Genomic DNA, 27975 nt, shown 5'->3' on the forward strand with positions numbered 1-27975 from the left:
CCACCGGCTGCGGGAGCTTTATTTGGGTGTGGCTGATAAGCTTGTGAACTGAACTAAATGGTGCCGAGAATGGGTTGGAGATCAGCTGGCTTTTCTGATTCGATCTCTCTTTCTCTTTCTGACTCGATCGCCAACGAGGACACCATCAGATAAATAACGATGAATAACTGCTGACTGCCAAAGACATAACTCCAAAAAAACCATGACTGTGTGTGCCGTCGACATCTCGTCTCCAAGAAACGATTGATATCCAGAAGGATCCAAGGTGCCAGCGTGCACTCGGTGACAATTAATCCCCCTAATAGACTTGCGCAAATCCCAGTCCAGCCGAAAAACCAAGTCCATCCCTGTTACCTCTTTTCCTAGTCTTCCGAGTTCCCTGACCACATAATCCCAGCGGACATTGGGATCGTGGTCTATTAATCTGTTCAATCCAGACACCGGCCTCACCTCCCTACATGACTCTTTCTCGCTCTTGCTCTCATTGTCTCGAATTGAATCCTTGATAATACTGATAAACGGAGTTTTCAGCCGTTGCTTGGAATGCTTGCCAAGATCGCCGAGCTTGGTGGTTGTGGTGTAGGGTGGGTGTTGGCCACGGCGGAGGTGCTTGCGGTAACCCGAGAAACATAGGTAGCATTGGCGTGTCTCCCACATGGTATGTTATTTCAGTAAATGTGTGTTGGTCTGGAGAAAAGGGCCTAAATAATGGCTCTAATATAGGCAATCTGGGAGACGCTGTTGCCTGAGTCGCAAGACTGTTGTCGGGATTCGGGACAAGATCAGGGGTGTTTAGAGGTCCATAAATCGACCCGGACTCACCAGATACGGGTTCTGGAGGTCTAACCTCGTTATTTCCGGCTTCTGTCATATCCGTTTTGTTGTCTCCATGCCGGGTCCAGGTCCGAGCAAGAGGAGAATGTAACGGAGGTTGCGTCGTCTCCGTTATCGTTCGTGTTCCTGTATCTCTATAAGACTCTGTTGTGGACTTCCCTGAAATTACTCGTGAAGCATTTGGAGATGCATTCCCGGAACGGCGAAGTACCTTAGGCCTCTTGGACCGTCGGGAGCAAGAGAAGTTCTGTGTATCGAGTGAAGTCGATGATGAAGGTGCGTCTGGTTCAATATAGTCGAAGTTAGCAGGAGGAGCCCATCGTGGTTGACGGGGTATCACGCCGGAAAAGCGTCGCACCCTCTCTTCCATGTCATACAAGGCCTGGAGACATTGACATGCAGACAAGCTGGATGTATCTACTCCACACTTGTAACAGAAACTTGCACCGCACGAGCACCGAATCTGGTCGCATCCCTCTGTCCTCTCGACCAGATTCTTGCAGCTAGGACATTGTTTCCATTGCTTGCTTCTGGCAAGTTTGCAATCCCTCTCGTCCATCAGCGCCTCAGGGCTCTTGCAGGTAGTTCCTTCAATCCCGACATGGTCCGAACGTCCTTGTTTGCATTCGACACAGGTCTCGGCTCGGCACTTGCTGCACAGGACAAACTTTTCCTTGTTGTCCTCAATCTGGCTTGGGGGAATGTGGAGACTGCAGAATTTGTTGGAGCAATAGATTGGGTTGCGGGTTGAGTACTCTTCGCTGACCTCAAGGTAGCGGGAAAGGACTTCCTCGTCAAGATGCTGTCGGATTGAACTTACATCCATGGGCCGCCCAGAAAAGCAGCATGTCGGTGGCCATTGGATCCTATTTGCGGTGCCGACCCTGACAAGTTCATTGAGACAAAGTCGACAATAGGTATGGCCACAATCCAGATAAATGGGATGTTTCATGGTGTCGAAGCATGCTCGGCAATTCATGAGAGCGTCGCCTTCGGGGGTGGAAATTCCAGCGCGCGGCAGTCTGCTCCTTTTTCGATTCATTGTAGACTGCTCATGCATCCGACGTATCCTAAACGACCCCGAATGAGTATCCGACAGCCTGTCCAGAGACTCTTCTGGCAAACCTTCATCTCTGACGGCGGTCCCAGAATGTAGCACACCAGTGGTGGAGGGGCCCAAGTCCTGCCGTGGTTGGCTGGTGACTTTGTAACTTGGGTCTGTTGTCTCTTTGATAATTTCGACGTTGACCATGGTCTGTTCGAGAACTTCAACGTTGACCAGGGTCAAGGTGTCAATTTCCCCGCTCACGAATCTGAGAAAAGGCTTGATTTGGTCCTCCGTTGTTTGAGCATTCCCCTTCGTTCCCGTTCCCGTTTTCGTTCCCGTCCTGCGTAAGGTTACAGCAGGCATGGCGGAGACACGGTGGCTTGAGGCTTCCTTCGTAGCAAACTCATGCGAGGTATGGCTAGTCTGGCCCTCTGTTCCTTGTATTGTTCCACTGTGCGCCATCGGCTGCAATGTGTGGCGTATTGGAGGAAGAGAAGTAAACTCGAGCGTCTCCCGCGGTTTGAGGGGCTTGAAGGGAAGGGTGGACTCTAGAGGTAGTAGACACGAAGAAGATAGGTCACAAGATACTCAAGAAGAACCAGAGAGCTTTCTTTTGAGCTTGGTCAAGGCGTAATGAGCGCACGGGTATTCAGCCTTATCAAGCTAGAGCTAACAACGTAAGTTACAACAAGACATGGATGGAAGACTTCTCACTTGTAAGCAGAGAAGCAAAGTGGTCACGATTGAGCACAAGTGCAGGTGATTATTGGGAAGAAGAGGTGAATATAAGAGGAGATGGGCATGTCACTGCAGCGGTGCCAGTGGTGCGGTGGTCGAGGTTCAAGTGGCGGGAGAAGCAACCTGCCTGACAGGCCTAGCACCCTGCACAGTGGCTTCACTGGATGCGCTGCTGTTGTGCTTCTCTTGGCGGCTTTGGATTCATCAGGTGGAAGGCAACCAGTTTTCTCACTTCCTCATCATGCGCCCTGAACCAGAGTCTCCTTTCGTTTCGGCACAGTCGATGTTCCACATTGTCTCCAGGCAGACCGTCCGAGCCTTACACCGTTAGCCGCTCCCTCAATCTGTGCAAGATGCAGGCTATTCGATGATGAAAAGCAAACACGAGCAAGAGGTGGTCACATTTGAATTGGACAGTCGACGGGAACAGAACCTGCGGTCTTCGCCTGGCAGGCGACATGAAAGAACAAAAGATGGGTAGTTGCATTCTTTTCTCCATACCGGCGAGGATTTGCCTCAAACTTGGCCTAAATAGGGGTTTTCTGGGGATCTTTGTCTCGATCCTTTAGCATTCGGAATGTTGCGGACCGTGGGATTCAACAGCAGACAATGTAGGGGCGCTTGAAAGACTACAAACATGACTCTTGCTTCATTATGGCAGTTTCTGTGGCGGTGAAGTTAGCATTCTCTCGACTTCTGGATCATGTGTGTTCAATTTGTCTGGTGATCATTCCCTCGTCACTGCTGGCGCGTCTGTTACCGGACCTGCTTTGTTGTTTCACACGAATACAATGTTCCGCCTGTTGGTTACTGTTTGTTCGTCACCATTGTTGCTGTGTTTCTATCCTGTTCTTTGCCTGTTTCTTCCCAAATCTGTACGTGCGTCCTCAACACCGAGCTGCTGGCGCGTCATCAGTGCATCTAACATTGCGTCGATATATTGCTTAACCACCATCTGCTTCCATCTCAAACACAGCCATGTCTCCCCTGAACCCGTGCCCTGGCGACGAATACCATATCGGCTCCTCTCCCACCAAGACTCGGGCTTTTTCTGATAGTGACAGTGCTGAGGCTGTCACTCCCATCTCATCTGCTGCTGCCCAGTCTTCCACTCCTGCCGAAAGCGAGACTAGCGGGTCTCTGTTCAGCGAAGGAACCACAGCACTGCAAAATGAGCTTGACAGAAGACTGGAGGCCTTTGTTCTGGCTGAAGAGACAGTGCCTCCCCGCGGACAGACAGCGGCCGATCTCCCCACCAATGTGCCTGCGCCAACTTCTGGAGATCCATTTGGATTTGTGTGTGCTTTCGGTTTCACCGGATCATTCGACGAACCATCTGTCGTTCCCAGGACCAAACGGGCCTTCCTCGACGCCATCAGAGGTGAGATTGAGGGAATCGGTATGACGCAAAGAGGTCTGCAATCCTACCAGACGGCCATCAATTCGCGAAAGTATCATACCTTCAGCACCAAATTTCTGATTGATCAGAACACCGCCACCGTGATCACCATCGATCAATTGGATCAGATAACCACCCACCTGAAGAAAGTTGAGGAAGAGGTTCAACATATTGAGAATGAAGATGGGGAGGTCAAGGATGAGCTTATGGAAGCCTTTAACCATGCCCGACCATGGGTAATGCGTACACGGGCTCTCCTGCGACATTGCCATGTTTTCTACAAGCTCAACTTTGTCCTGGCCACTGGAACGGAGAGTATGCTGCCTTGAAAGAGGTGGCCATGACCCAGCGCGACAGGTATACCTCGTTGGGAAGGTGTAACAGATGTTTTCCCATGTTCGTTCAAGGCTAGCGATTCCATGTCAAGTGCCTGGAGGGTCCAAGGTAGCCATTAGGAGTGTGACAACGCTGTGACGAGGAAGAAGTGGACTTGTGCTGATAGTGAAGTGAATGAAGGTCTTTTCGTATTTTGTGACGCTCCTTCTCATGCTCGCCATGTCAATCGAGGCTGCCGGTGAAGTCGAGCACCGCCTCTGCAGCCCTTATCTGCACTTTCTTCCGCATAGCCAGATCATCTTGAGCCCACGGAGATTGCTTCATTGGCTGCGGTGACCGTTTCTTGGCCACGGACACCATTCTTTAGCAGGAATACGCAGCCCAACGATAAGCCAACATCCTGCAGCGGTGCTGGAAACGAGCCAGACAACTCAACCGAGCCAGTAGAGCATCCAATGGGCTGAGAAGCGGTCTGGCTCCCTCTTAGTCAGTGCCCAATTGTGCTTTTCTCTTATCACGGTCCTACAGAGGTCCAGACTGACCGAGCCACTCTCTGTGCCTCCGTTTCTGCCGACTTCCCAACTCGTACCGACTTTTTCTTTAGACGATGGATCCAGGATACGAAGAAGAGCCCCATAAAAGGATGCATTGGGTGTCTGGTTCCAGGGTGACTCAGGGTTCAACGGGTGGCGCTAGCTAGGCATCGAGGGTTGGGATCTTCGATCAACCCCTGCTGACTCTCACGGCCCTGACATCCAGACCCCCCTCTCGGGGAGATGATGCTAACTTGCTTAGGCCCCGAGTCCAGGCATCGAGGGGTAAGCAGTGGAAACATGGAGGGGCAGCCAGAAGTGTTAAAAAAAAAGTTATAAACAATGGGGACAATCATGGAAACAAAACTGGATGAGTTCGTTGCCTGCCATGGAATGGCGACTGATGACCTGCCTGCTGACGGGCCGTCTTCAGGACTCTGGTAGCTTCACGTGTCATTCGCTCCCGTCCTCAAATCTCAGCATCTTCGATCTTCTCACCGCCAGAAGCTCTTCCCATGGCGTGCGTGGGTCGAGTTCACGCGCACGCGAACTGGACCCCTCCATCGCTCAAGGCTAACGGCACCGAAATGCGGCGACGTGCGGCGCCATGCTTCATCCAGCGGGCCGTCACCGACCCTCTGGCGTTTTCATTTGGCGTCAGGATCAATCGGTGAGGACCATGCTTGCCCTGATTGGGCCTTTGACAAACGACGTGGCCTTCAATTCTTTCGTTTTCAGGCGTGGGGCTTGCCTCAATCAAATTGTGCAATCCACACTGCTCCCAATTGAGGGTTTCTGCAGAAAGGGGTGGTCTTTGAAGGAAATGAGGGGTGGAGGGGTAACCATGACGGCAGTGATGACGGGTTATATAAACACCATCCAGGGGGGCACGACCTTCTCTTTTCTCTTCTTCTTCTTCTCCCAGCTCCTCAAGCCCAAGTCCTCACTTCAGACCCTTTTCCAGCCAGATCCTACTTAAGTCTTCCCATCTACAACCAATTTCGAAACACAGTCACCATGGCCGACGAAGCTACCAAGGCTCACCTCCGCTCCAAGTTCGACAAGCTCACCGCCGATGACTTCAAGGAGGTCGCAGGCAACAAGGACGCCCTCATCACCAAGGTCGCTGAGAAATACAGCATCTCCAAGGAGGAGGCCACGAAACAAGTCGAGGATGGCTTCGCTGGCAAATAAGTAGCCAAATGTCTTTGGCGCGACGGTTCACCTCTCCAAGCTCTACCTCTCGAGCCCTCAGTTCTTGACCGGTTTCTACGCCAACGGGACTGCAGTCACATCCTCATACTTGGAAGCAAGCGAGAAGACAAAAGGGAAGAAAGACAAGTTTGGAAATGTTACATACCGTACCCAAAACAAGCTGGGATTGATTCTCCATAGCGAAGGAGTCAGAAAAGCCTACAATGCGCATACCTTGACAAGCTTCACAGAAATGATAGAACGAAGGGAACATGCATATGCTAGAAGTACCCAACTGCACCTGTTGGAGCTTTAGGTTTTCTGTTCTTGTATTGCCTGTTTGTCTGTTGGTGCAATTGGTCTGGTTCACCACCACATGACCGACGCCAAACGCGCTCGACGCTTGATGCTGTGCTCCCCCTTTTTTGTTTCAGCCTCACGCATGGCCATGTGTTGTCGTTTCCCTTTCCAGCACCTGAGGTATCATCGGCTGTCTTTGTCTCTCTGCCACGCCACGCCATGCCTCGTCTGCCTATCTGCCTATCTCTCTGTCTATCTTGTCCTCTTCTTATCCTCTCTTCTATTCTTTTTCTCCTCTCTTGAGTGGCGACGCGCCCTGACGTCTTGCTCATGGAGGGGAGGTCCTTTGACTCGACTCGACTCGGGCGTTCGAGAGACTCACACGACCTCCCTCCCTACCTATCCACCTAGGTACCTGGGCCGCTGTCTCGACTTCCATTCATCTCTCTATCTGTAGATGCCACCGCACCGTGTCGCGTCAACCAGCTCATGCAATGTAATGCGATGTAATGTCGTCTAATGCAGTGCAAAGCAATGCGCTGGCTGCAATGGCTTAACGACTACTCCGTCGACCCTTTTTCTCCCGTCTCACCACCCCCTGTTTCCCCAACGGTCTCCGTCCCGGTCACCGTCCAGCGAAATCTCAATGCTAAAATCCTCAAATCCGGAATTACACAGGCAGGTATATCCACCCTACACCTAACTATATCATTGACGTGGTACGTGGTGCCACTTCGCCATCCTACTGTACCTACCGTATCCATTGCGCTACATATGTAGGTAACCATGCCACTTATCAAGTAAGTCAATTAGCAGCCACGGCACACGTACACGGACCTCGTACACGAGCCAACAAGCCAGCAAGCCAGCCAGCCAGCGCATCCTCAATCCTCGATCCTTGATCCTCCTCTTCTCTCCTTCCGCCCCCTCCATATCACCCTATCACTGGTGTGTGCTGGGGGGTGGTACGCGGTAAGCTGTGGGCATGGACTGTGTGTTTGTTTTTGGCATGATTACCTCGTACCTTATACGCGGTACTCGGTACTCGGTTCTGACCCGACTCCCATATGTGCCTGAGGTGGCTGATGGCACGGCACACGCACATGGGGTCGTACCTCGTCTCGTGATGGTACCACCACCACCCCCATCACCACCACCAGTGACCAATAACCAACAGCCACGGTCCTGTGCCACCAGACCAGTGCTGCTGCACAAGACCCTCTACTTACTGTGGTAATTGTGCACTGAACCCGAAAAAGGCATAGATTCAGGAGCTGGCAGAATCCAAGGCGAGGACACATTCAAAGAACTCAAGTGTTCATTTCTATACCGTAAAAATACTGAAAAAGTCAGATATACTAGGGACATGATTCTTGTACAGCTCAGAAAGCGCCCGCCCGGGTCCATCTCTCCCTCCTTCCCCCCCTCCCCCCCTCTCTCTTTCATCTCCAGCTTTCAACGACCCTGTAAGACGGTCTGGTAAAATAACGACAGGTTAAGAATATGGCCAAGATTCGCAGCCTCTTCTCTGCGTCAAGACAGGCTTTGCTTGACTTGCTGGCCAAGTGTCATGATCCTGTCGCCCCAGGCAACACTGATCCTGCCCACGATGAGCCCTCAACAGAGCGAGCAAGCCTTGGGTCAAGCTGCCTTCTTTTCTGTCCAATGCGTCGTGGTTTCATGATAGCCCGAGAGAGATCTTTCCCATGCCCTTTTCGTTGCCCATGGTCATTCAAACTTCCTCCTCGTCATCCAGCCCATCTCCTAACAACTCGTCATCCTCCACAACTTGGGAGTAATCTTGACCTCTTCTTGCAAAGGCATCTCTCGAGCGGTAAGGAGCACCATAGCCAGCATTCGATCCTCTTCCCACACCAAAACGTCCGCCTGAACCACTACCTCCACTCCCAACAGGCATATATCCTTTTGCGCTTCTCCACAAGCTCATCACCAGTAACGGCATTGCCTTGGCCACCGCGACCACGCCACTCAACACCACCACAGGCACCTTGATCCACAGCGGGTCGCTACTTGCTCCAGAAGACGTTCCAGAAGCACCCATGCTTTCTCCCAGCCGGATTTGGCCAAATGAACCGAATCCGCTCTGCCACCTCGTGTACACCCAATACCCAATACCCAGGGAGGCTGCGATTGGGACCACAATCGAAAAGAACAATGCCACACCGGAAATGCCATGTTTCTTCTTGTATTCCTTTTCATGACCTGGGCAAGGTCTAGATTCGAGCTTGTCCAGCTCTCTCCCACCTTGGCACGTCGTCAGCGGTATTCTCCTATATCCTGTGGGATACCAAAACTCGAGTTGATCAGGGTTGTCTCGACACTTCTGCTCGTGATCGGCCGGTTGCAGCCCCGGTACCAGCTGACATGTTCCGTCGGCTTGTGCCTGGTAGTTGTAGTCACATTCAAAATCCTGGCGCGTGCAAGAACAATTCTTTGCGATATTGTGGAGGTGGCTGATGATCTTGCCATTGTAGCATTTGGCATCGGCCCGTTTGCGGTGATATTGAGCCACATGACCGAACAAGCAGTTTGATGCCTGCATAGGATGCTTGGGTTCCCAGAGCGCGTAGTCACCCTTTTCGGGGTTCTTCTCATCGAGTTCACACTTGACTTGACGTTCTTCGAGGCCGGAAAAGTCCAGATGCACGGTGAAGATGCCACGTTTGGCGTTTCCTCCTACCTCACGCCCCCAGAGGAGGAAGTTGCGGGAGTTGTCTGATGGTACGGTGGTGATCGCATCAATCTGCATTTCCACATCCGGGGAGAAGACGAACTCTCGCCACGTCCTACCCTCATCAAGAGTGTAGAAGAGAGATTTGGTGGGTTGGGATTCCTTGACAATCACGATGATGCTGCCCTGATCGCCATACTCCCACATGTAGCTGCCCTTCTTGACGGATTGCCAAGTGATACCAGCGTCGCGAGTGATGAAGGTGTCTGTGGCTTCATCATCCTTTCGAAGAAGATGCTCTCCGACGTTGCCCACGGCCATCATTAGTCCAACTGCACTAGGGCTAGAGAATGTGGCTGACTTGTCCACACGTTCGGTATAGCTGTGAATGTGCAACGAGCATTTTGCAGTGGCCTGGTTGGCCTCTTCCACACAAGGGTAGTTTTTCCCCAGCGCATCCTCTTTTGGTGGAGGGAGATAGGCCCATTGAGCACCGTCATTGTGGGTAATCATCGACTTCAGCTTTTTTCTCTCCCCGTTGTTCGTCTCATCTATGTTGGACACGACATTGACCATGGCGACTCCTTCGAGACCTTGCATTTTCTCAAAATCGACGTACCCTTCAGTGTCCCGGTTCACTCCACCCAGGGTGAAAACGTAGGATGTACCGTTGCTGTTGGACTTGATGATTGCACCATACTCGTGATCTTGAGCAGCATTCACGGTTACGTGGAGGAATACAGCATGAGTAGAGCTGTCCAGAACCGTATAGGCTTGTTGGTGTTTCACTTGGAAATTTCGAGGAAATTCTGCAGGCGCAAAGGTTCGTCCATCTACACTTGCGTCTACCTTCAAGCTCTGCTTGTCCTCTGTCTTTGCGGCGACGATAATGAACTCCGACATGGTCGCAAAGTCCAAAATATCAGGAAAATGCACCTTTGATTCGGCAAAGAAATTGTCGCTGGACAAAAGCATGAGATTCTTGTCCGGGTTTTCATCTTGATACTGTTCACAGTAGATCAACTGATCGCCTTGGCCTTGACCTTCGCGAGTGATGAATTCGCATTTTCTGGCGTAACGGACCAAAGTATCCCAGTGGTCACCGCGGTCTTTAGACAACCAAATGTTGGTATGGTCGTCATTCCCAACGGCGCCTGACCAGAGTAGCCAGTCCTTGTACCCAGGGTGAAACCGTAAAGTGGGGAGGCGTAGAGTGCTCGGTCGTTCCGGCGCAGTAAATTTGTTGAATCTGTCTCCTCGGTCGATGGTGTAGTGAACTGTTTTAGAGCCTGTGAGGAAAAAGACGGCATCGTGATGGTAAGGGCTGGGCGCAATAGCAGTGATCGGTTCGCCCTTGAGAATTGGCTCCCAAGTTTTGCCATGATCTCGTGTCAAGAAGATGTCTTGTTCACTCGTGCGCATCACAATGGTCTCATCATTGCCGTGGGAGGTGTCGCTTCTTTCAAGATAATACCATTCCGAAAACCGATCGGCGTTGAAGTTGGTTTTCTCGACGGTGATCTCTCCCGAGGCGGGTGTCTTCACCGAGTCTGAGCATGGTCTTTCAATCTCCTTGTCTAGCTCTTCACCGCCCTTCCGCTGGCATTCATTGCCTGGAATCATTCGCCAGCCGGAGGGGCCCTTAAATGTGTCCTTCTCGCTCTTGCAGGCGCCCTCTGGGACCGCGATCGGCTGTGCGGGATTGCATTTGGTGCGATCGTCCGGATCCCGAACAAAGTTGTAGTCGCACTCAAAATCAGCCATCGTGCAGACGCACGGTTCAAATTCAGGCACAGGGTCTTTAAATTCCTCATCGATGAAGCATTCGGCATCAGCCTTGCGTCTCCTGAAGAATTGCTTGTGACCCATGAGACAGCTCGGTTTACCATCTTTATCGACACGCGCAGGCCAACGCTCAAAGTCATCTTTGCCGCATGCACGTTCATGCAAACCCTCAAAGTCGATTTTGAATATAACCCATTCGGTTTTCGAACCTGTCCCCTTCGCGCCCATCATGAGGAATTTGAGGGTGGTGGAGTCTGGGACCGTGGTGATAAACCTGGCGCGTACTTTTTCCGGAAGCTCTGCCTTCTTCCAGGTCTTCCCATGATCGATCGAGTATCTTATGTGGCTTGTGGAATCCTCGTCATCAACGGCGACTATAACTGCCCCCTGGTTTCCAAACTCGTACAAGTGAGCACCGTCCAAGCCTTCATACCATGTGACGCCAGCGTCATCCGAGACAAAAAGATCACCATCTTCGTAGTCTTTCAAGAACTTTCCGGTATTGCCAATTCCCATAACAATACCCGGGGCTGGGCTGGAGAAGATCCTCCCTGTTTGCCTTGCATCGGTAACTGAATGCAGATGCAGCCTCTTGTCGCCAACTTTGAGATCCTGGAAAGTCCGTCCGTCGTCGAAACTAATCTGAGAAATGATTTCCTTTCTAGGAATGGTGGATCCCTCGACATCCTTCCAGTTGTCTACAACGTTCACCAAGACGATCCCTTGAATCGACTGGACTTTCTCGAAGTCGACGTTGCCAAAGATATTGCGATTCGTGTGGTCAATATTCCGAGTAAAATAAGTGCCGTTGGAGTTCGAGGTGAAGAGGTAACCCATGGGATTAGTAGGTCGGGACCCGAGTACATCGACCTGCAAGCTGTAGTTGGTGCTTTCCAGGATCGTATATGCATCTTCGTCTATCCTGTGCTGTCCAAATTCTGCTCGATGCCACTGTGATGCGTCCTTTGTCACGTAGAGAGCCAACTCGTCCGTGCCCTCCGATTTCGCAGCTGCAACCAAGAATCCTTTGACCGCAGCCATGCTGATGATCCCAGTCACAGCTCGGCCATCATCAAGCGCAGGCTCGAGCTGATCTCCTTGGAAGAAATCATCGGACACGATGAGTCTGTTATCCTTTGGCCACGGGGAGTATAGCCCTTCCACGATACAGAATATCCGATCTCTTATTTCAGGAGCAAGCTCTTCTGCAAAGTCGGGGGCGCTGACAGCCCATTGGCAACCTCGGGTCATATCACCCAACCTCTTGGTCGTCTTGAAGTCATCATCGGTATAGAACGCCCGCTCGATACAGGCCAAGCCGAGACAGTGCTCCGCGTTCCAAATCACTCGCTGGGGGTCGCGGCCGTGGAAGCTCAACGGAGCGTTGCGAAATCTCGCAAGACCATCGCCATCAGACGAAAACTTCCTCCACGTCTCGCCGGTATCTGTTGTCACCCAGTGGTCCGAGTCTAAGCCGATGATATATGCGCGCTGGTTGTCGTAGGGATGCCGGTATACGTCCAAGGCATTTCCCGATTGTCCTTGATCATTGATCTCTTTCCACGTCTCGCCCGCATCAGCGCTGCGCCACACAATGCCGGTCTCACCATCGTAGCCGATGACGACGTCCGAGTCATCGAAATAGAAGACGTTTTCTAGCGGATTATCGAAGGTCGTAGCGGAGATGGTTGGACCATCTTTCTTTGCTTGCGTAGGCTGCGGAGAAGAGGTTAGCAACAGGAGGAGAGCGACCGACGAGGCGACTGCGCGACGACAGAAGGATCTTATTATCATCTTTGATTACCGCATCGAGCGGACTGAAGAGGTCGAATTACAGACAGCAGAACACCTGCAAAAGAAAAGCTTTGAAAGCGAAGCAAGAGTCGAACTGGACACAGTTGTCGGGATTGGAGAAACAGAATGGCGTTGCCTGCGATCAACAATTCTTTGAAGTTCGTGGCTCACGGGCACTTGGACCATCTACGAGTAAGAATCAGGGTCCCTACCCCGATAGGGGTAAGCGTCACCACCTTAAAACGCGGCTTCGACGGGGAGCAGCGTGCTGGAAGCTCCCTTGGCTCCCTATCTCCTTTTTAACTACAAGCACCTAGGGAGCATAAACGAGTGGCGGGCGGCAGAAGGTTGACCCTCCTGCCTTATAAATTTCAGCTATTGCACTGTGGGTGAAGGAGAGGGTATTATTGTTCGTGTTTCATCAAGCTATTCTCGCCTTTGTATCCGTTTCCCAGACTGCTAAATTTGGGCCAACCATCTCTAGGTCCCAAATAGAATGCCACCCAACCCGTCTGGATATGCAAGCAGCCGTGGCAGACTGCTGCCTCATTCCTTCCCTCTTCCCGGTTTCCATTCCCAGGTTCTGAGGCCCTTCAGTAGCTAAGCAATATTTCCAGCCCCGAACGCCAACGCTCAAATAACGCACTTGTCAGATGCAGATATCCCATGCGATTGCTTCATTAAGACCAAACAAAATGATATATGCCACTCGAACGTCAAATTTGTGGACTCATTTGAGCCTCAATTTTCGGAGGAATCGTTTCACTTTGGATTCCTCGGCGGGCAGTGTATCCCATATTGATAGAGCATTTCCGTCCACAGGGACATCAACTCGCTCTAATACAGGTTTGTTGGCCTTCTTTTGAGGGCCTGATTGCGCGACTTGTTCTTCTGGTGAACGAAGGTCTGGTCTCGTCAAAGTCATGTGTAGCGTCATCTCTCGGTCTGCGGTGACACCACGCGGATATGGCTCAGGCTGTCTTCGGATTGAAAACGGTCTCAGTCCTTTGACCCCGTCGATACTGGATTTGTGGGATGGGCGGTGCATTTGGAAAACAGGCTCTTCAGGTGTTCGAGGGTCAAACATGGTATCTGGCTCGTCAGCGTCGTCTCCATCGTCTCCTGATAACGATGGTGTGTCGTCATGGAAGAAGGTGCGGTTGAATTCAGGTCTCGGTTGTGGACTTGTCATAGGTCTGTTATGGTTCCATTGTTCTCTTTCTTCCACGGACGGAAACCCAAACTCGATGGCCTCGTCGAACTTTTGCGGCGAGGCAAGATAAAGCCTGAGCTTCATTCGAGCTGCAGGATCTTGATAATGCGTGGCTCGAGGGTCGATAGATGAGATGGACGCTTGAGACCGAAGATGTCTCAAGGAGAAGGAGGATGAACGTGTGTGGGGAGGTATAAAAGGCAGTGCCGGTGTTGGAGGTGCTTCGACCGGAGGACGTGAGGATGATGTCGAGGTCCGACCACGCCGTATGGAGAGGCTTGACAGGGAAGGATTTCGTCGTGAGCGACGCCGGATGGGTGCTGATACGGACGTTGTCCGCCGGTTTGTTTCCGCAATAGCTTCGTGATAGTCATCCAACTTGAGATCCAGATCTCCATCATCCTCCAGCCATCGAAACCCGTCCATTGAGTAGTCGCCCATGTCAACAGCAGAGTCAACCCTTGGTTGGTCTTTCAGCTCTTCACAGTCAACAACGGTGGCGTCATCAGAAACCCGGCGTTCAAACACGGCAGTGTGACCGGGATGCCAACTGCGGCGACGGAGTGTTTCGTCTGCGGAATCGAGGATGATTGTGTTTCTCTCTTGGGAATAGAACGAGCACTCTTCCCTCGAGAATAACTTTCTTTGGACGGCAGGGGGCAAGGAAGCGAACCAAGCGACCGTGGTTGGGGTGATATCTGCTGCCGAACAGCGCCTCCTCCGCAGTCTCTTGACGTTCAAGAAGTGTCCGGTCTGTGTAATTCCGTGGGTCAGTATGGTGAAAGTGTCGGAGGTTTGGGTCGTGAAGCCAACATTGTTTGTGGGATGAATTGAGAGACGGGAAGGGGGCCGTGAGAGGTTTCTGCCATCTTCGGCGAGTCTGAGACGTTCTAAACTACTAAAATACTGGTGCAACACGTATGTTAGCTCGTGGACCTGCAGAATAAGCGATCGAATGAGGCTGTTATTTTTTTCTAACGGTCGCAAGAGACAAGTCGCAAAGGTGGGGGAAGCTCTGTTGGATGCCGAGTAGTGTTGGTAGTGTTGGTGGTCCCTGCTTCGAGGTTGGAGGACCGTGCCGCGCCCAGGCAGCCTAAGGGCTCTTTATCTGGGCTAAGGTCGACATGCCTAAACTCCAAGTGTCCAAAGCCCGGAGTGCTGGCGTCCGGTAGTGGTGATAGCGTGGATTCAGTGTGTGTGGTGCCGGTGAATGATCACCAGAATGACGTGGGATGGCCCCGGAAAGGATGGGTCTTGTTTCCAGAGATGGCAGTGATGGGCATCCTCCTTGCGGGCTCGCATGCCTTTGGCCTGAAGATCATGGTGAAGATCCCGTTTCATCCACCATGGAGAATCCCTAGGCACCCAGCCTAGGGATGGCGGCAAAAGATGGTTGTTTGCAGTGGTGAAGTCGGATTTACCAGGAGACTCTGAATGTCTACCGAAATGAGGGAAAGAGAAATTGGACAGAGGCTAACTCACTTTTCGGATCACCACTGGAGGCAATGTATCGAAAGCCACATCATTGGGAAACGAAGGGCGTCGAGAGTTTCGCATCATTGTAGCAAAGGTTGCAGTATTGTTGGAAAACCTTTGGGCTAACAGTTATCGTGGTGTAATATTTGCTCCGCACTGGGGTTTCGCTGCATATTTCTCGTGTCTTGCACGCGTGTTTCCCCTCCCCAAGAGAGACGACTTTCTTCGGGTAGCTCAGGTGGCGGTCGGTCCGAAGATTGGTATGCGTAGGTCTCCCTTTAGACTTCGGAAAGCCCAAAGTGTGCCTGGAAGTGTGGCAGTGATCGACCCTAATTGCTGGATGTCCTTGTTGTGTACACGGTAGCCTAGTCTCTCGCTTGTGCACAGAGAGGCTTAAGTGGATGGACAATTGAGGAATATGGAGACCTGGGCTGAAATTAGGAAAGTGTATCTGTAGACAACGAATGACTATTATAGTAATAATAACAACAAGAGGTAGAAGAGAAGAAGATGTAACAAGGCGATTGGGGGAGGATGAGTGCAGCCATCTACCCCAGCTATATGTATTTTTCTGAAGCCTGACACTGGAGAAATGAGCATTTCTCAAACCGTGATGTGCGTGGCCCTGGGCTGAGATTAAACTCGACTCCGCGTACGGACATGGCAGCCCTGTGCACCATGCGGATGCAGTCTAGATACAAAGCCCTGCGACGTCTGGATTCGCCGTGGCGCTGCAGTTGCTCGTCTAGACCTTACAAGGTACGCTGTCCCTCCGTCCCTGCCTTGCCTGCTCATCCTCGATTGCTGACCTTGACGTACGGGATTCGCGCCATCGGCCGTGTTTGAAACGCCCAATCCACACGAAACTCTCCTGTTGGCCCGCTATCTTCCGCAAGGCGTCCTCGTGGTTCTTGCTAAGCGACACCAAGGTTCATGCCACAACGCGAAACCAAACCGACAGACGTGAGATGCCGGCGAACCCACCGAAGCCAGCAAACGAACTGCTGCAGACAGTCTGGAATCCCGCCTCCACATCAGGTAGCCGATATATTGTGCCACCAATTTATCTCACGAGCTCCCACCATGTCCTTTCATGCCAAAGGGTCTCGACATGGCGCACATAAAAGGCAGAGGACATGACGCCCCCGGAGAAGGGTAGAAGTTTGAAAAGATGACCCAAGCCAAACAAACCCATCAGTCAGTTGTGCAAGTCGACATGTCATATTCTTCGACGAGCTTCAACTGTCAAGATGACCCTTCGCTTCGAGACCAGATTTCCTGCGGTTCAGCTACTTCCTCTTCGGCAGACTAAAAGATTTGGTGCGGGCGTTTGGCGCCTGAACCCGCGTGGCAGGCAGGGATCCGAGAATATCTTCCTACCATCCCATGCACGGCATACTACAATTTGTGGCTGCAGAGAAGTCTCAGGTGTCAGGAGATCGGAATATCAGCAAGCGAAGAGGCGCACGGGAACGCCGTAAAAATTCCAGACCTGGTTGAACAAATTGCTGTCAAGCTGTAGCCGGATCAGTTTGAAATTTCAAGTCGCTGCCCCCTTCCAACACGCTGCGGTAACCACATTCGAAAGCTGCACAAGCTGTGCAACCATCTGAAGGGACAAAGCCAGGACGAATTGTTCGCGAACGCTGCCCTATCCTGGAAGGAAGAAATTACATCTCGGACTGACACCGGGAAACCTACGCACCAGGTTATCGATTCGCCTGGTAAGTTCTGACTGTATCACTATTTGTTTTGGGAAGTATCTCTGCTGCAGCGTCTCCGAGAAGGTGTCATACCACGGTACCTCGTACTTGTATCTGGCCAGCCCTTCGCACATCCTCGCCGCCTTTTATGCTATTTATTTCGGCGGTCGTTCTCCATCCCCACCCTTTCTTAGGTCAGAACGGGAAGCACTGATAGGGACCACTGACATCCAATACGAATAAATGGAATCTGGTCTACGTGGTAGCGCCCGTCATCGAAATGTCTCCTCAGCCCTGTGTCCCAGTTTGCGATTTATCAAGTTCAGGTCGTCGCTCTTTCTTGGCTTCCTGGGTGGACAACAATTCGCCAGACGCAGACCATTTAGCGAGATGCAGTAGCAAGCTCGTCAGGTACATTTCGGCTCGCAAAGAGCTAACCGGTACGAGGATTCAGAAGCGCAAGCCGACAAAACAGGCACTTATCCCTTTGTGATCTCAAATTAGCATTCAGCTCGTCCGCAACTGTTACAATTATATCCATAGCTCATCATGTAGGCAATTATTTCCGGTGTCTTTGATCAGGCACGAAAGGTCAAGGTGGGTAGTAAGCTCGCGGAGTGAGTTGTGGTGCGCAAACCTTGAAGAGTTCAATCCAGATTTTGGGGTAAAGCTACTGCTGGTTCTGGGAACGTCATCACTCGCCAAACTTTCTAGAGAAGTCAGGAAGTGTAGCCGATTCCCCTCGCCACATACAAAGGCTACGGAATAATTCATGGCAAAAGGGGCTCGACTCAAGTCTCCTGGTCCTCGATTTACTTTAGAAACGAATCGCTGTGGACTACTCGGTACTCCGTACAAGGTTCGGAATGTCAACAGGAGATTTCGACCAGTCAACCAGTACCTGTTCTCGTCATAGGCACGAGGAAGGGGTACCTTGGAGGTCGTCAAAAAAAGGGGGGAGCTCCAGGCCAAGACAAGACTACCATATTGCATCTCCCGTGGTTGTTTTAGGAGAGACGAGATCAACCAAGCAAAGGACATTTAGGAGATGCGCAGCAACAAAACAAGTACTTTAGTCTCTCGGACACCGTGCTGGTCATCAAAAGACTCCGAGAAGGGGATTTTATTTTAATTCCTAAAAAGTGTGCCGCAGATTCGGGCGTCCCAATGTGAACTCCGGTGACTGGGAATGCTAGGTAGGTCCGAGTGCATAAACAGTATAGAAGAAAATCTGCAGGTCTCTGAAATGTCCGGCCCCCGTGGCCAACCATGATGCGGTGCCTGGAACAAGGTCTCATTATTAATGGTGGGACAGAGTCAGCTGGACGCACTCCAAGTGGTGGTCGTTGGTGGCCTCTGAGAAATGGGTGGCGCCGGTTGACGAGGACGACGCTCAAATCGAGGCTGAGGAACCAGGGGAGGAGATGGGGGGGAGGGGGCCCCCTATTCCGCAACAAGCAAGGCTTCCCCTTACTCCCTCAACGTTGCTCGTGCGCCTGGGGGTTTCCTGCGCCGGCTAAGCTTCTAGGCTGGGCGCTAAGTGGCCGACATGGGCCTCACACCGTGTCTCGTGTGTCACGGTTGGCACCCTTAACACCCTTAGCACCATTGGCATCATTGGCATCGCAACCTTCCAAGCCAACGCCGCCGCGTTGGCGGCGCGGTTGACGAAACCACCCCCCGTGTCATTGTCTCAAACAAGTAGTCAAATCAACATCTGCGGGTTTTTTTCTGCACTCTCTCTCCTGGATTTTATTTCGATCGTCTACCACTCGCATCGGCACGCGTACTTCTCTCCACTACTGTACAAAGTAGAAAAAAGTCTTTCGTTCACCTTGTATCTTGCCATCGCCTTTGTATTAATACATACCTGCGCGACTCAGCTCCACCGCGCCTCTGGTCTTGCTTTCTCTGTGCCTCAATATCAACATCCCTACCATCCAAGATGCGTTTCGCACACGCGATAGTCGGCGCACTCTGCGCAGTCGTGGCATATGCACAAAACAATAATGCCATCAGCATTCCTGGCGGTCAAGGTACTCTGGACGTGACGGCAGGCCAACCCCTTACAATAGAATGGACCAATCCCTCAAGCGGCACGGTTACCATCAAGCTGCAGCAAGATCCCATCACCCCTGATTCCGGTGTGGTCCTGGCGTGTACGTGAACACCTCGACTGTGCTACAGCTTTCTACATTGGATATCTGCTGAACCTGACCCTAGCCAACATCCCTGCCTCTGCCCTGACCGCAACTCTTCAAATTCCTCCTGCGGAAGACGTCAACTCCCACGTCTACACGATTGAGATCATTGATGACACAAACCCCAACAACATCAACTTCTCTCCCAACTTCGGCATCCAAGGCGCTACTGGAACTGCCACTGGTGTCGCCACTGGCACTGCCACCTCCACCGGCACTGCAACCACCTCTGGCAGCACCGATACCTCATCCGGCACGACCACTGGTACGGACTCTTCAACAATTACATCGACGGACAGCCTCACCTCGGAAACAACCACAGCGAGCAGCAGCGACAGCAGCAGCAGCAGCAGCAGCAGCGAGAGCTCTGCGAGCACCACCAGCTCTGAGCAGACGACCACATCAACGAGCTCTGCTTCTCCAACCGAAACCACTCCGGCTCCAGATTCCAACAGCAACGGGGCCGGCAGCTTGAAGTTCCAGGGAAGCCTGATGGCCCTGGCGGTTGGATTGGTTGCTGCTTTGTAAAGTGTTCAAAGACCAATTCTGACACCCAAGTCCGATTCTCTTGTACAATCTTGACATCCACTTCACCTGCACGTGGAAATACTTCGCGGCAGCCTGTGTTTATAGCATCCCTGCTCAGATCCGGGCTTCGACTTTTATCCTAAACCGTTGTATTGACTTCGACAAAGAGGAGAAGGATCTTTTGGTGAGGTCGGGTGGCACTGAATAGCTCACGAGGTGACAGTACAGGGTTCGCGGAGCATAATGGGGCATGTACATGGATTTTCAGCATGGCGCTTGTTTGATCAAAAGGAGGCACCGGAGCTGGATCCTGGATAACAGGATGTTGCACTTTGCATAGCACTGAAAGGAATAATAAAACATGTCAATCGCGCAAGTGTTGTCTTTTTGTAAGTGCAATCCAACACGACTGTAGATTGGGGAACCTGGTGAAGGTGTAGGTGTATAAAGGGAACGCATCCCCTCGGAAAGGCTGCGATGAGAAGGAAGGGAGGCACGGAGGCACAGAGGGTAGGTACCTAGGGATACCAGGAAACAACAAACAGAAACAGAAGACGGCATGCACAAAAACGAAAGGGACAACGCAGACAAGGAATGTGGATAACAAGACACGGACAAGATCGTCGTTTTCACTCGCTCAGGCGCAGGCACAGGCAGGCACATAGATGGATGACGCTGGAGGTGATCCCGACCGATGAGTATCAGGTTGGCAGATTGATAGAGGAACGTATCGGACAGATCAGGGAGCGGGAAGATAGAGGAGAGGAGTGTGGGAGATGGGAGGAGAGATAGAAGTGACACCCCTTTCCTCCCTTGCTTGCCTACTGCCTACTTACCTAGCTCAAGCAAGCGACTACGAGTACGAGGTAGACAAGAACAAGACCAAGCAGGAACTGTCTTCCCACGTCGATCCTCACTGTCTCGCTGTCTAGCAACCCCTCTCTACGTTAAATCTGTCCGTATCCGTATCTGCATCTGTATCTGTATCGACATGCTTGTTCGCACATGCGAAGCGATCAACCAGGCGAGGAGGGAACTGATCAATCAAGTAAAGAATTCCACGATTTTGTTCTTCACACCGCTATTTGTCTGTGGTGGTGATGATAGTTTTTCTTCTTGTTCATGTTTTACGTTTTACGTAGCAGGTTGGGGAGCAGGGGATGTAGCGATAGCTAATGCAAGTATATCTACCGAGTAGATATCTACTCGATATCTCGTCATTCGCCTACCTACTTTCGTCTGAATGCCGGGCGAGCACGCGAGGTAATACGTACGAGGGAGGGACCCTTGGTGCCTTGATCGATCAACACACACACACATATAGACGTCACATCCTTGTCAATATTGTTTTCTCTGATAGATAATTTTGAGGAGTGTAGCGCACATCGGCGTGGCAGATCGGCAGCTAGCAGGCGGGTAATAGCGGTTTCATCAATCACATAATAGGTACGACGATGGGGGAGACCGAGATGGACAGGCAGCCAGCCAGCCAGCCAGCCAGACATACAGATAGACTGTCAGATAGATAGATAGACATGAAAGAGAAGGAGAGGAGAGAAGAGATCGTGAGCGGGATTGATGACTTTCCGGTCGACACTCGCCCTGCCTGTCTGCATCCACTCACACTCTCACACTCTCACCTGCCTTCTCTACTTTTGGTCCGGTTTCTCACTCATCCTACCCATGTGCCATTCATATCTTATGGGCATTTGAGGAGGCTAGATCTCTCTGACTGAGCACATGCCAAGTCTAGCCATGTTACCTCGTTGCTCATACAGTAGCTCATCCCGTAACCTTGTGCTGCTGTGCCCCATGTGCACTTTTGACCATCCTACTATAGCTCAGCTTCGGCCAGCCTCTCGAGCCACACGAGATCCAGCTCTAGCTCTGTACCAAGTGCCTCGTACAAACCGCTGCGTGCGTGTCTCGGCCAGCACCGGCGTCGGGGCCACCGTTCATTTACCCGAAGCATTGCCGTCCAATGATGAACATCAGGAGTAGTTCTTTTTTGGTGTTTCACAAGGAGTCAAAAGTAGTGCCTTTGTAGCTAGCCCTGGTAGCCAAGCAAAAGTTCCCTCTCTCTCCCTCTCTATCCGTGCTCATCCTCGTCCTCGTCCACCTTCAGCCGTGAAGTTACATAACAAGTAGAAATATGTACTCCGTAGTAGCCGTCAAGCCGTCCAGCCGGTACAGGTACATCTTTCTACTTGTAATTACTTGTACTCGTAGTCCCATCAGACGTGAAGGGTAATCTACCACGAGGGCGAAGTTGGTTTTGACTTGAGCCAAGTAAAAGCCGCTTGGAGCCAACGACCACAACCACCACCAGCGCCACTGTTACTATCCCAACAATAATGGTCGTCACCAGTCACGCCAACTTACCTCGTATGTCCCTAGCACCAAGTCAATGCCGTTGTACCTACTTGTACCTCGTACTGTACGAGCTAGACTTCAATGTACCCTAAGCCTCCCGTGCCAGCCAGCCACTAACCTATCCATTTTCCCGGTTCCGATCCCGACACATGGAAGGCGGCACATTCTTCTTTTCTTGTTGTAGCCAAAGCAAAAACCCTAACGACGAAAGCCGCGCATGTACCTCCCAAGTACATACAAGTATATACATAATACACGTGGTCTCTAAGAAGACAGGAGACTTTGGACGTCCACACCCTCTCAACAAAAAACAAGATTTTCTCTTCAGCGAGCGAGCGAGGAGCGTGCATGACCCTTCGTACTTCTCTGCAATCCACTCACCCCTCAGCGTGCTGGCATGGAAACAACGGAAGTACGAAGTAAAGCAAGACAAGGCAAAGCAAAGCGGGAGACAGAGATCAAAGTTCTTTTCTCGCGTGGCGTCCAAGAAGACCGAGATGTATATGTACGAGGTATAAAGGCAACAAACCCTATGGGTGGATTTGGTGTATGATAATGTAATCTCATTTCTCATTTCTCATATCTCCCTTCGCCGTCACGGTACCTCGTCTTAACTGTGGTGACTGTGGTTGTAGCACTTACATGACTTCTCCATGCCAGACTCCACCGTAAGAGTTTCTTTGTGTCTTGCCCCAGCGTCGAAGGAGAGGGTTGTCGACCGGGGGGGGGAGGGGGGGGGTACGCTGAGTAACCCCCATGGCGGCCGTATACTGTGTTGTCCAGCAAACAGATCTTCGTAATTCTTTTGCCCATAGCAGAGCACCACAGAATTCCACCAAGGGTCTCGGTCCCCCACCCCGGTCTGGGGGTTGACCTGGGTTCCCAAGGTGTATACAGTGACGATTCCAGGCAAACTCACTAAAGAATTTTCTCAACGCGCAAAAAGTGAAATTGCATCACGAAGTGCAGAAATACCTCCATCAAGAAGTGAGAGTGGGGGTTGGGCGTCTTGGGGGTCGTCTGGAGGAGAGAAGACAAACAGAAACGATACAACATGTGCTTTTTGCTCTTGAACCCCGACCCGATCGAGATCACTAACAAGTAGTCGCTAGTCCCTGTTAGCCACGTAGTCAAAAGATGCTGAGATGGCATGGTATGGTACGAATACCGATCACACTGAGCACTCGGCTGCAGAGAAGAAAACAAGGCGTGAGTTGTCGCTTCTTTATTTGTTTCGCCTCAAGTTGCCCCAATGTCAATTCGAGATCGAACCTCTTGTGTAAACCCCCCGGGCTTGAAAAGTTGCGAAAGGACGGGAACAGCGTCGATTTCAGATTCGCGCTCTCGATATGCTCTTGGCCCTGAGGAGACGGTGGGTGGGATCTAGCCAACCCTGGCTCGAGTGACAGAATGAGGTCCCTTCAAGTAGGACTGGCAGTGGAGGTTGGGCGCGTGGATCGCGGCAGCTCAAAGAGTCAAGACCGCGTTTTGCCTCGTGCCAATATCGTCGATCGCGACATCATTACGTATGATGATCATTATGAACTTCTGTCCCTTAGCTTTGAGATGAGTAGAGGAAAGGCGGCGGGGAGCAAGGGGTTTGGGTGGTGTGTCAATTGAAAGCATGTGATGAGACCGACCTGCCTCAAACCTTCGACGGGGCGAGGTTGTTGTCGAAGGGAAAAGTTTTAGTCGAGAAATTCCCAAAAGGACCTCCCTGTACAAGGTGGTAATCTGCCCTGTCATGGTGGCGCGATATGTCACCATTGCCATCGCCCTCGCCCTCGCCCATGTCTTTGCATGAATTTTTTTCCGGGGCTCCTGCGAAAAATCAAACTTTGCAAATGTTGTTGCCGCAGTCGCTCGACCGAGTCGCCAATCACGATCAAACGGTGAAGCCACTGCCAACCTGTCAAGCTGGGCTGAGCTGGGCTGAGCTAGGCTTTGACGCTTTTATCTCATTGATCGAAAACATGTGAAGGTTCGAAATCGCCCCATCCCTCCCGTTCGCCTCCCATGGCGCCGGAATGAGCAGCATTGGGATAACGTGGGGCATTGAGACACACAGATGGCGACACAAGGATCGAGGGATCAGCCTCAATTTCGCATGCTCAGGCTTTCCAAGTCCTTGCCAACGACGCCTCTCGCTTGATGCGTTGGGTGCCTGTTGATCCCATTACGTACGAACTTTTCGATATTCAGAACGTCGATCCTTTCTCCGCAAAACCCTCGCCGTCCCTTAAGGCCCTTATCTTTTGCTCGGTGGTCACACAAATCCGCACCCATCACTCATGATGCGCATGTCGTGGAACCCCCTTTTCCCCGCAAAAATTGGGACGATGGCGTGGGCGCTATCGCCCGAGGAATCACAGCATCCAATCAGTAGAAACATGCTGGGGCTTGTACAAAAGGGCCGGGGCAGATGGAGACATCCTAGCCCAAAAGTCTAGAGATGCCATTTCGGGCAGGAGCAAGAGCAAGAATAAGGAGCAAAAAGAGTCTGGGCCAACCGCCCGTGCCGCTCTCAGCAGATCGGGGGTAACCGGAGAGATAATAACATTACATCTGATACAAGTTAATCCTGGACATGTCATGCGTTCTTTTGTTCGTACTCATACTATCAAAAGTGGAATGTCAATGGGCCACTAGGTCTATGCCTCATTCCACCCCTGGTATGCAGACGCATCTTGACATGCCTTGATTGTCCTGGCGAAACCGAGGGCCGAGCATCCTCCAAGTAGCATCCTGGAGGCAGGTTGTTGCTCGGTGAGCACTGCGTAGTTGGCGCACACGAGCATCCATTCCCTGCATGTGTCAATCCTTGTCTGCGGTTTCTCCCGACATCATCTCCCTCCACAATCTGCCCATGTCCCTCTTGGGTTTCTTTCGCCTTCTCTTCTATTGGTACCGCAAACCATCTATATAAGTTTCGCCAGAGTCCTTTTCTCACCCAACTCAGCCTTGTCCGAGTTCATCCGATCCAAAGTCCCCGATCCATATCCATCTTCATATATACAAAACTGTGGGTAGCTCCGCCAAATTTGCTGTAGTCACCTGACTCTGTGTAAGAGCATTTCAAAATTCCCATGTTCAATTTTCGGCCACATTGTGGTACTGTAAACCTCTCCATGAGAATTTGGCTTGCATCCATCGTAGTACCGTCATTAGGGTCGTAATGTTGTGAAATTTCCAAAAACGCCGCGCTATGCTGCTGGGATAAAACATCGCCGGATTTTTTCCCCACCCAGATATGGTCGTTTAGCAATTTTATCTTCGATTCCAGCCCACATTCCATACCACATGAGCAATATCTCTGAAAGTGTTGACAGCATACATGGCCTGCCCGAAAAGGGTGTTGTTCATGGCTACTTCGTCGTCGTTTTCGTCGTAGGGCATGAACATACCGGACTCGGTGCGTCTCATTGTAGGATGATTGTCGTTGCCGTCATCCTCTTCGTCATATGGGGACCGATCGTCCCCAAAGGAAGACTGAGGCTGCCAAGGCTCGTCCACCACTTCCGGATCGTCATCAATTAGAAAGTTCTGGTGCGGCCTAGGAGGCCGCAAGGTCTCCTGGGATGGGGAGGGTGATAGTGTTCGGGCCGTAGGCCAAAATCCATTCGGCGGGTTAGGAATCTCGTGAGGCTCAGGGGTATCGGTCCTGTACTTTAACGTAGTAGACGGCAACGGGACAATCGTCTTGGACTCGTTGCTGAAACTGCCGCGGGGCGTTGTTCGACCACTGCTCCGACCCGATCTCTGAGCCGGTGCCATCATTAACCCACAATCATCGTCCTCGTCATCCTCGAGGATCACGTCTTCTTCGTCTGCTTTGTCGTCATCTTCGGAATCAATAGCCTGGACTTGCCTGACCTCCTCGTCGAACAAGACGTGCTTACACTCTGACGGAGTTGGCACATCAAAAGCGAAGGAAGATCGGGGACCACTGAAGCCTGGGGTCTCATGCTCGGCAGGGGTGTTGACCACCGAACTGTCGTATCGTGGCAGAACAAATTCGGAATTTCCTCGTCTCAGAATAGGACGTCCACCAGCTGGGCTGGATTGCTGTATCCGGATGATATCTCCAGCTCTCTGTAACAGCGAGTGCTGGGACCTTGACCGTTCCAAGATGACTGCCGACGCCGACTTCTTTTTCAAAATGGGCTTTTTGGAGATGAAGGAAGATGAATGAGATAACCTGCTGGGGGGAGGAGATGTGGTGGTCATGGATTGGGAGACACTTCGGTTTGTCTGTAGCGGACCGTACAGCCAAGTCACGTCACAGTCTTTCAGCCAATTAAGTGTCTCGGGCGAAACCGTTTTGAGGTGGTTTTTGGCCTTCATCCACGACCTCCAGGACGCATTCTCCAGTCGAGTGCCATTGGTAAGACTACCCCGCCTGTGAACCACGTAGCTCCATGACCTCCAGATTTCTTCCTCTTTCCATTCATGTGAGAGGTAGTCGACATGTCTCGTAGGCTCTGCTTCTATTGATTGGTCGTCCTGAGTTTTCCTCCCCGTGAGCGAAGTATCGTCTGTGGGAGGACTTGGAACCTGGGTCGGAATATCGTCATGTTGTTCGGTTGAGACTGTAGCATCCCGACTCGACTTGACCCCATGGTCGGCAGCTCCGAAGGCGGGGAATGCCATGTCGTCGTCTTCGTCCATTATATCCCTCTGATCCAAAGACAAGCAACTAGCCGGCGTCGACGCATTGGAATCCCTCCGCGAGGAATACGTCAATTGAGGGGAAGATGGCGCGGTAGAGGGCCCGGAGTCGGGATATACTTTGCCATAGTCGTGGCGAGAGTAGGGAGGAGTTTGGGAAGGGGGTTGGCCGAAAGATATTGAAGCGTCTAAGGCGGATAGATCAGGATATGAGCTGGAGTGGATGGGATTAGACGAGAAATGCGAGGCTCCAGCAAGAGGAGCCTGTAGAACGGTCGTCATGAGCGGCACCTCATGAGCCCTTTTTTCCTTGGGCTCTCTTGATGTTGACGAAGCTTGACCTTGGGGATAGAAATGCTAGACCAAGTAGATAAGTGGCGTAGATTAGGTCGAGATAGATTCAGAATTGAGAACTTGAGGAGGGTCCTTTTGGGCAGTTCGTCCGACGTCGTCTTTGGCGGCAGAGGTTTCTGTGCTTGTCCTCTGTGGGTAGGTCTTTAGACTGAGGGGTTTTCGACGATATGTCAGTTACGCAAAACCACGCATAACGGACAGTCTAGTATAGAACCAGAATATGACGGCAGTTGAGGGTGGGTGGTATGTAGTAGGTTAAAGCGCCCGCGGGGGTGCGGTTAGGGCGGACAATGGGCTGTTTAGAATGATCAGCGAGGACGCAGAGAGGGTTGAGAGAAGAGAAGAGATCGAGGATCAAGCGGCATGGATGTGCAGGTTTGACGTTGGAAGCGAGGACAGGAAAAAGAGGCGTTGAAAGATGTGTGGAAGGAAAGTGTGGAGTTTCAAGAGTTGTAGCGAGATGTATGTTGCGGCTTTGTGGATGGATGGAAAAAATGAGTGAGCGTGGGAACCTGTGGGCAGACTGCAGGCTGGGGTGGGGGAATCGACCTGGAGGAGGGACTGAGTCTCGAAGGATTCGATCAGAGCGAGGGGGTCACCAGTTACCCTTAGCGGCACTATGTCTGGCTAATGTCCAGGGGGAGGGGGAGTCCACAGTGGTTCTGCTTAGGTGCCCACGAAGGCGCCTCCCTAGTTAGTCCTTAAGTGCTTAGGGCCCGGGTGGGAGGCGACAAGGACGATAATTGTCTGGAGCATCCCGCCGAGCCCGCGTCGAACTGTGGAGTTCCAGGTGCCAACAGGCCAAC

At 51.7% G+C, this 27975-nt stretch overlaps 7 protein-coding genes across 7 annotated transcripts; 3 read left to right on the forward strand and 4 right to left on the reverse strand.

Annotated features, from left to right (window-relative positions):
- Positions 1–1046: 1046 nt before the first annotated feature.
- On the reverse strand, positions 1047–2245 carry Z517_02609 (uncharacterized protein; the record flags this gene model as incomplete). Its single annotated transcript, XM_013431718.1, has 2 exons — positions 1047–1116; positions 1293–2245. 2 exons carry the CDS (start codon positions 2243–2245, stop codon positions 1047–1049), a joined length of 1023 nt encoding a protein of 340 aa, XP_013287172.1.
- Positions 2246–3598: 1353 nt separating this feature from the next.
- On the forward strand, positions 3599–4348 carry Z517_02610 (uncharacterized protein; the record flags this gene model as incomplete). The annotated part of the gene is made up of 1 exon (XM_013431719.1): positions 3599–4348. The coding sequence occupies one exon, from the start codon at positions 3599–3601 to the stop codon at positions 4346–4348; it is 750 nt and encodes a 249-aa protein (XP_013287173.1).
- A 1557-nt stretch (positions 4349–5905) lies between these two features.
- Positions 5906–6082, forward strand: Z517_02611 (uncharacterized protein; the record flags this gene model as incomplete). Its single annotated transcript, XM_013431720.1, has 1 exon — positions 5906–6082. One exon carries the CDS (start codon positions 5906–5908, stop codon positions 6080–6082), a length of 177 nt encoding a protein of 58 aa, XP_013287174.1.
- Positions 6083–8114: 2032 nt separating this feature from the next.
- Z517_02612 (uncharacterized protein) lies at positions 8115–12653 on the reverse strand (the record flags this gene model as incomplete). The annotated part of the gene is made up of 1 exon (XM_013431721.1): positions 8115–12653. The coding sequence occupies one exon, from the start codon at positions 12651–12653 to the stop codon at positions 8115–8117; it is 4539 nt and encodes a 1512-aa protein (XP_013287175.1).
- Positions 12654–13383: 730 nt separating this feature from the next.
- On the reverse strand, positions 13384–15426 carry Z517_02613 (uncharacterized protein; the record flags this gene model as incomplete). The annotated part of the gene is made up of 2 exons (XM_013431722.1): positions 13384–14772; positions 15349–15426. The coding sequence occupies 2 exons, from the start codon at positions 15424–15426 to the stop codon at positions 13384–13386; spliced, it is 1467 nt and encodes a 488-aa protein (XP_013287176.1).
- A 3564-nt stretch (positions 15427–18990) lies between these two features.
- Positions 18991–19774, forward strand: Z517_02614 (uncharacterized protein; the record flags this gene model as incomplete). The annotated part of the gene is made up of 2 exons (XM_013431723.1): positions 18991–19204; positions 19269–19774. 2 exons carry the CDS (start codon positions 18991–18993, stop codon positions 19772–19774), a joined length of 720 nt encoding a protein of 239 aa, XP_013287177.1.
- Positions 19775–25414: 5640 nt separating this feature from the next.
- Positions 25415–27097, reverse strand: Z517_02615 (uncharacterized protein; the record flags this gene model as incomplete). Its single annotated transcript, XM_013431724.1, has 1 exon — positions 25415–27097. One exon carries the CDS (start codon positions 27095–27097, stop codon positions 25415–25417), a length of 1683 nt encoding a protein of 560 aa, XP_013287178.1.
- Positions 27098–27975: the final 878 nt, after the last annotated feature.

This window comes from Fonsecaea pedrosoi (genome assembly GCF_000835455.1).
Source record: "Fonsecaea pedrosoi CBS 271.37 unplaced genomic scaffold supercont1.2, whole genome shotgun sequence".
Lineage (NCBI taxonomy): Eukaryota > Fungi > Ascomycota > Eurotiomycetes > Chaetothyriales > Herpotrichiellaceae > Fonsecaea > Fonsecaea pedrosoi.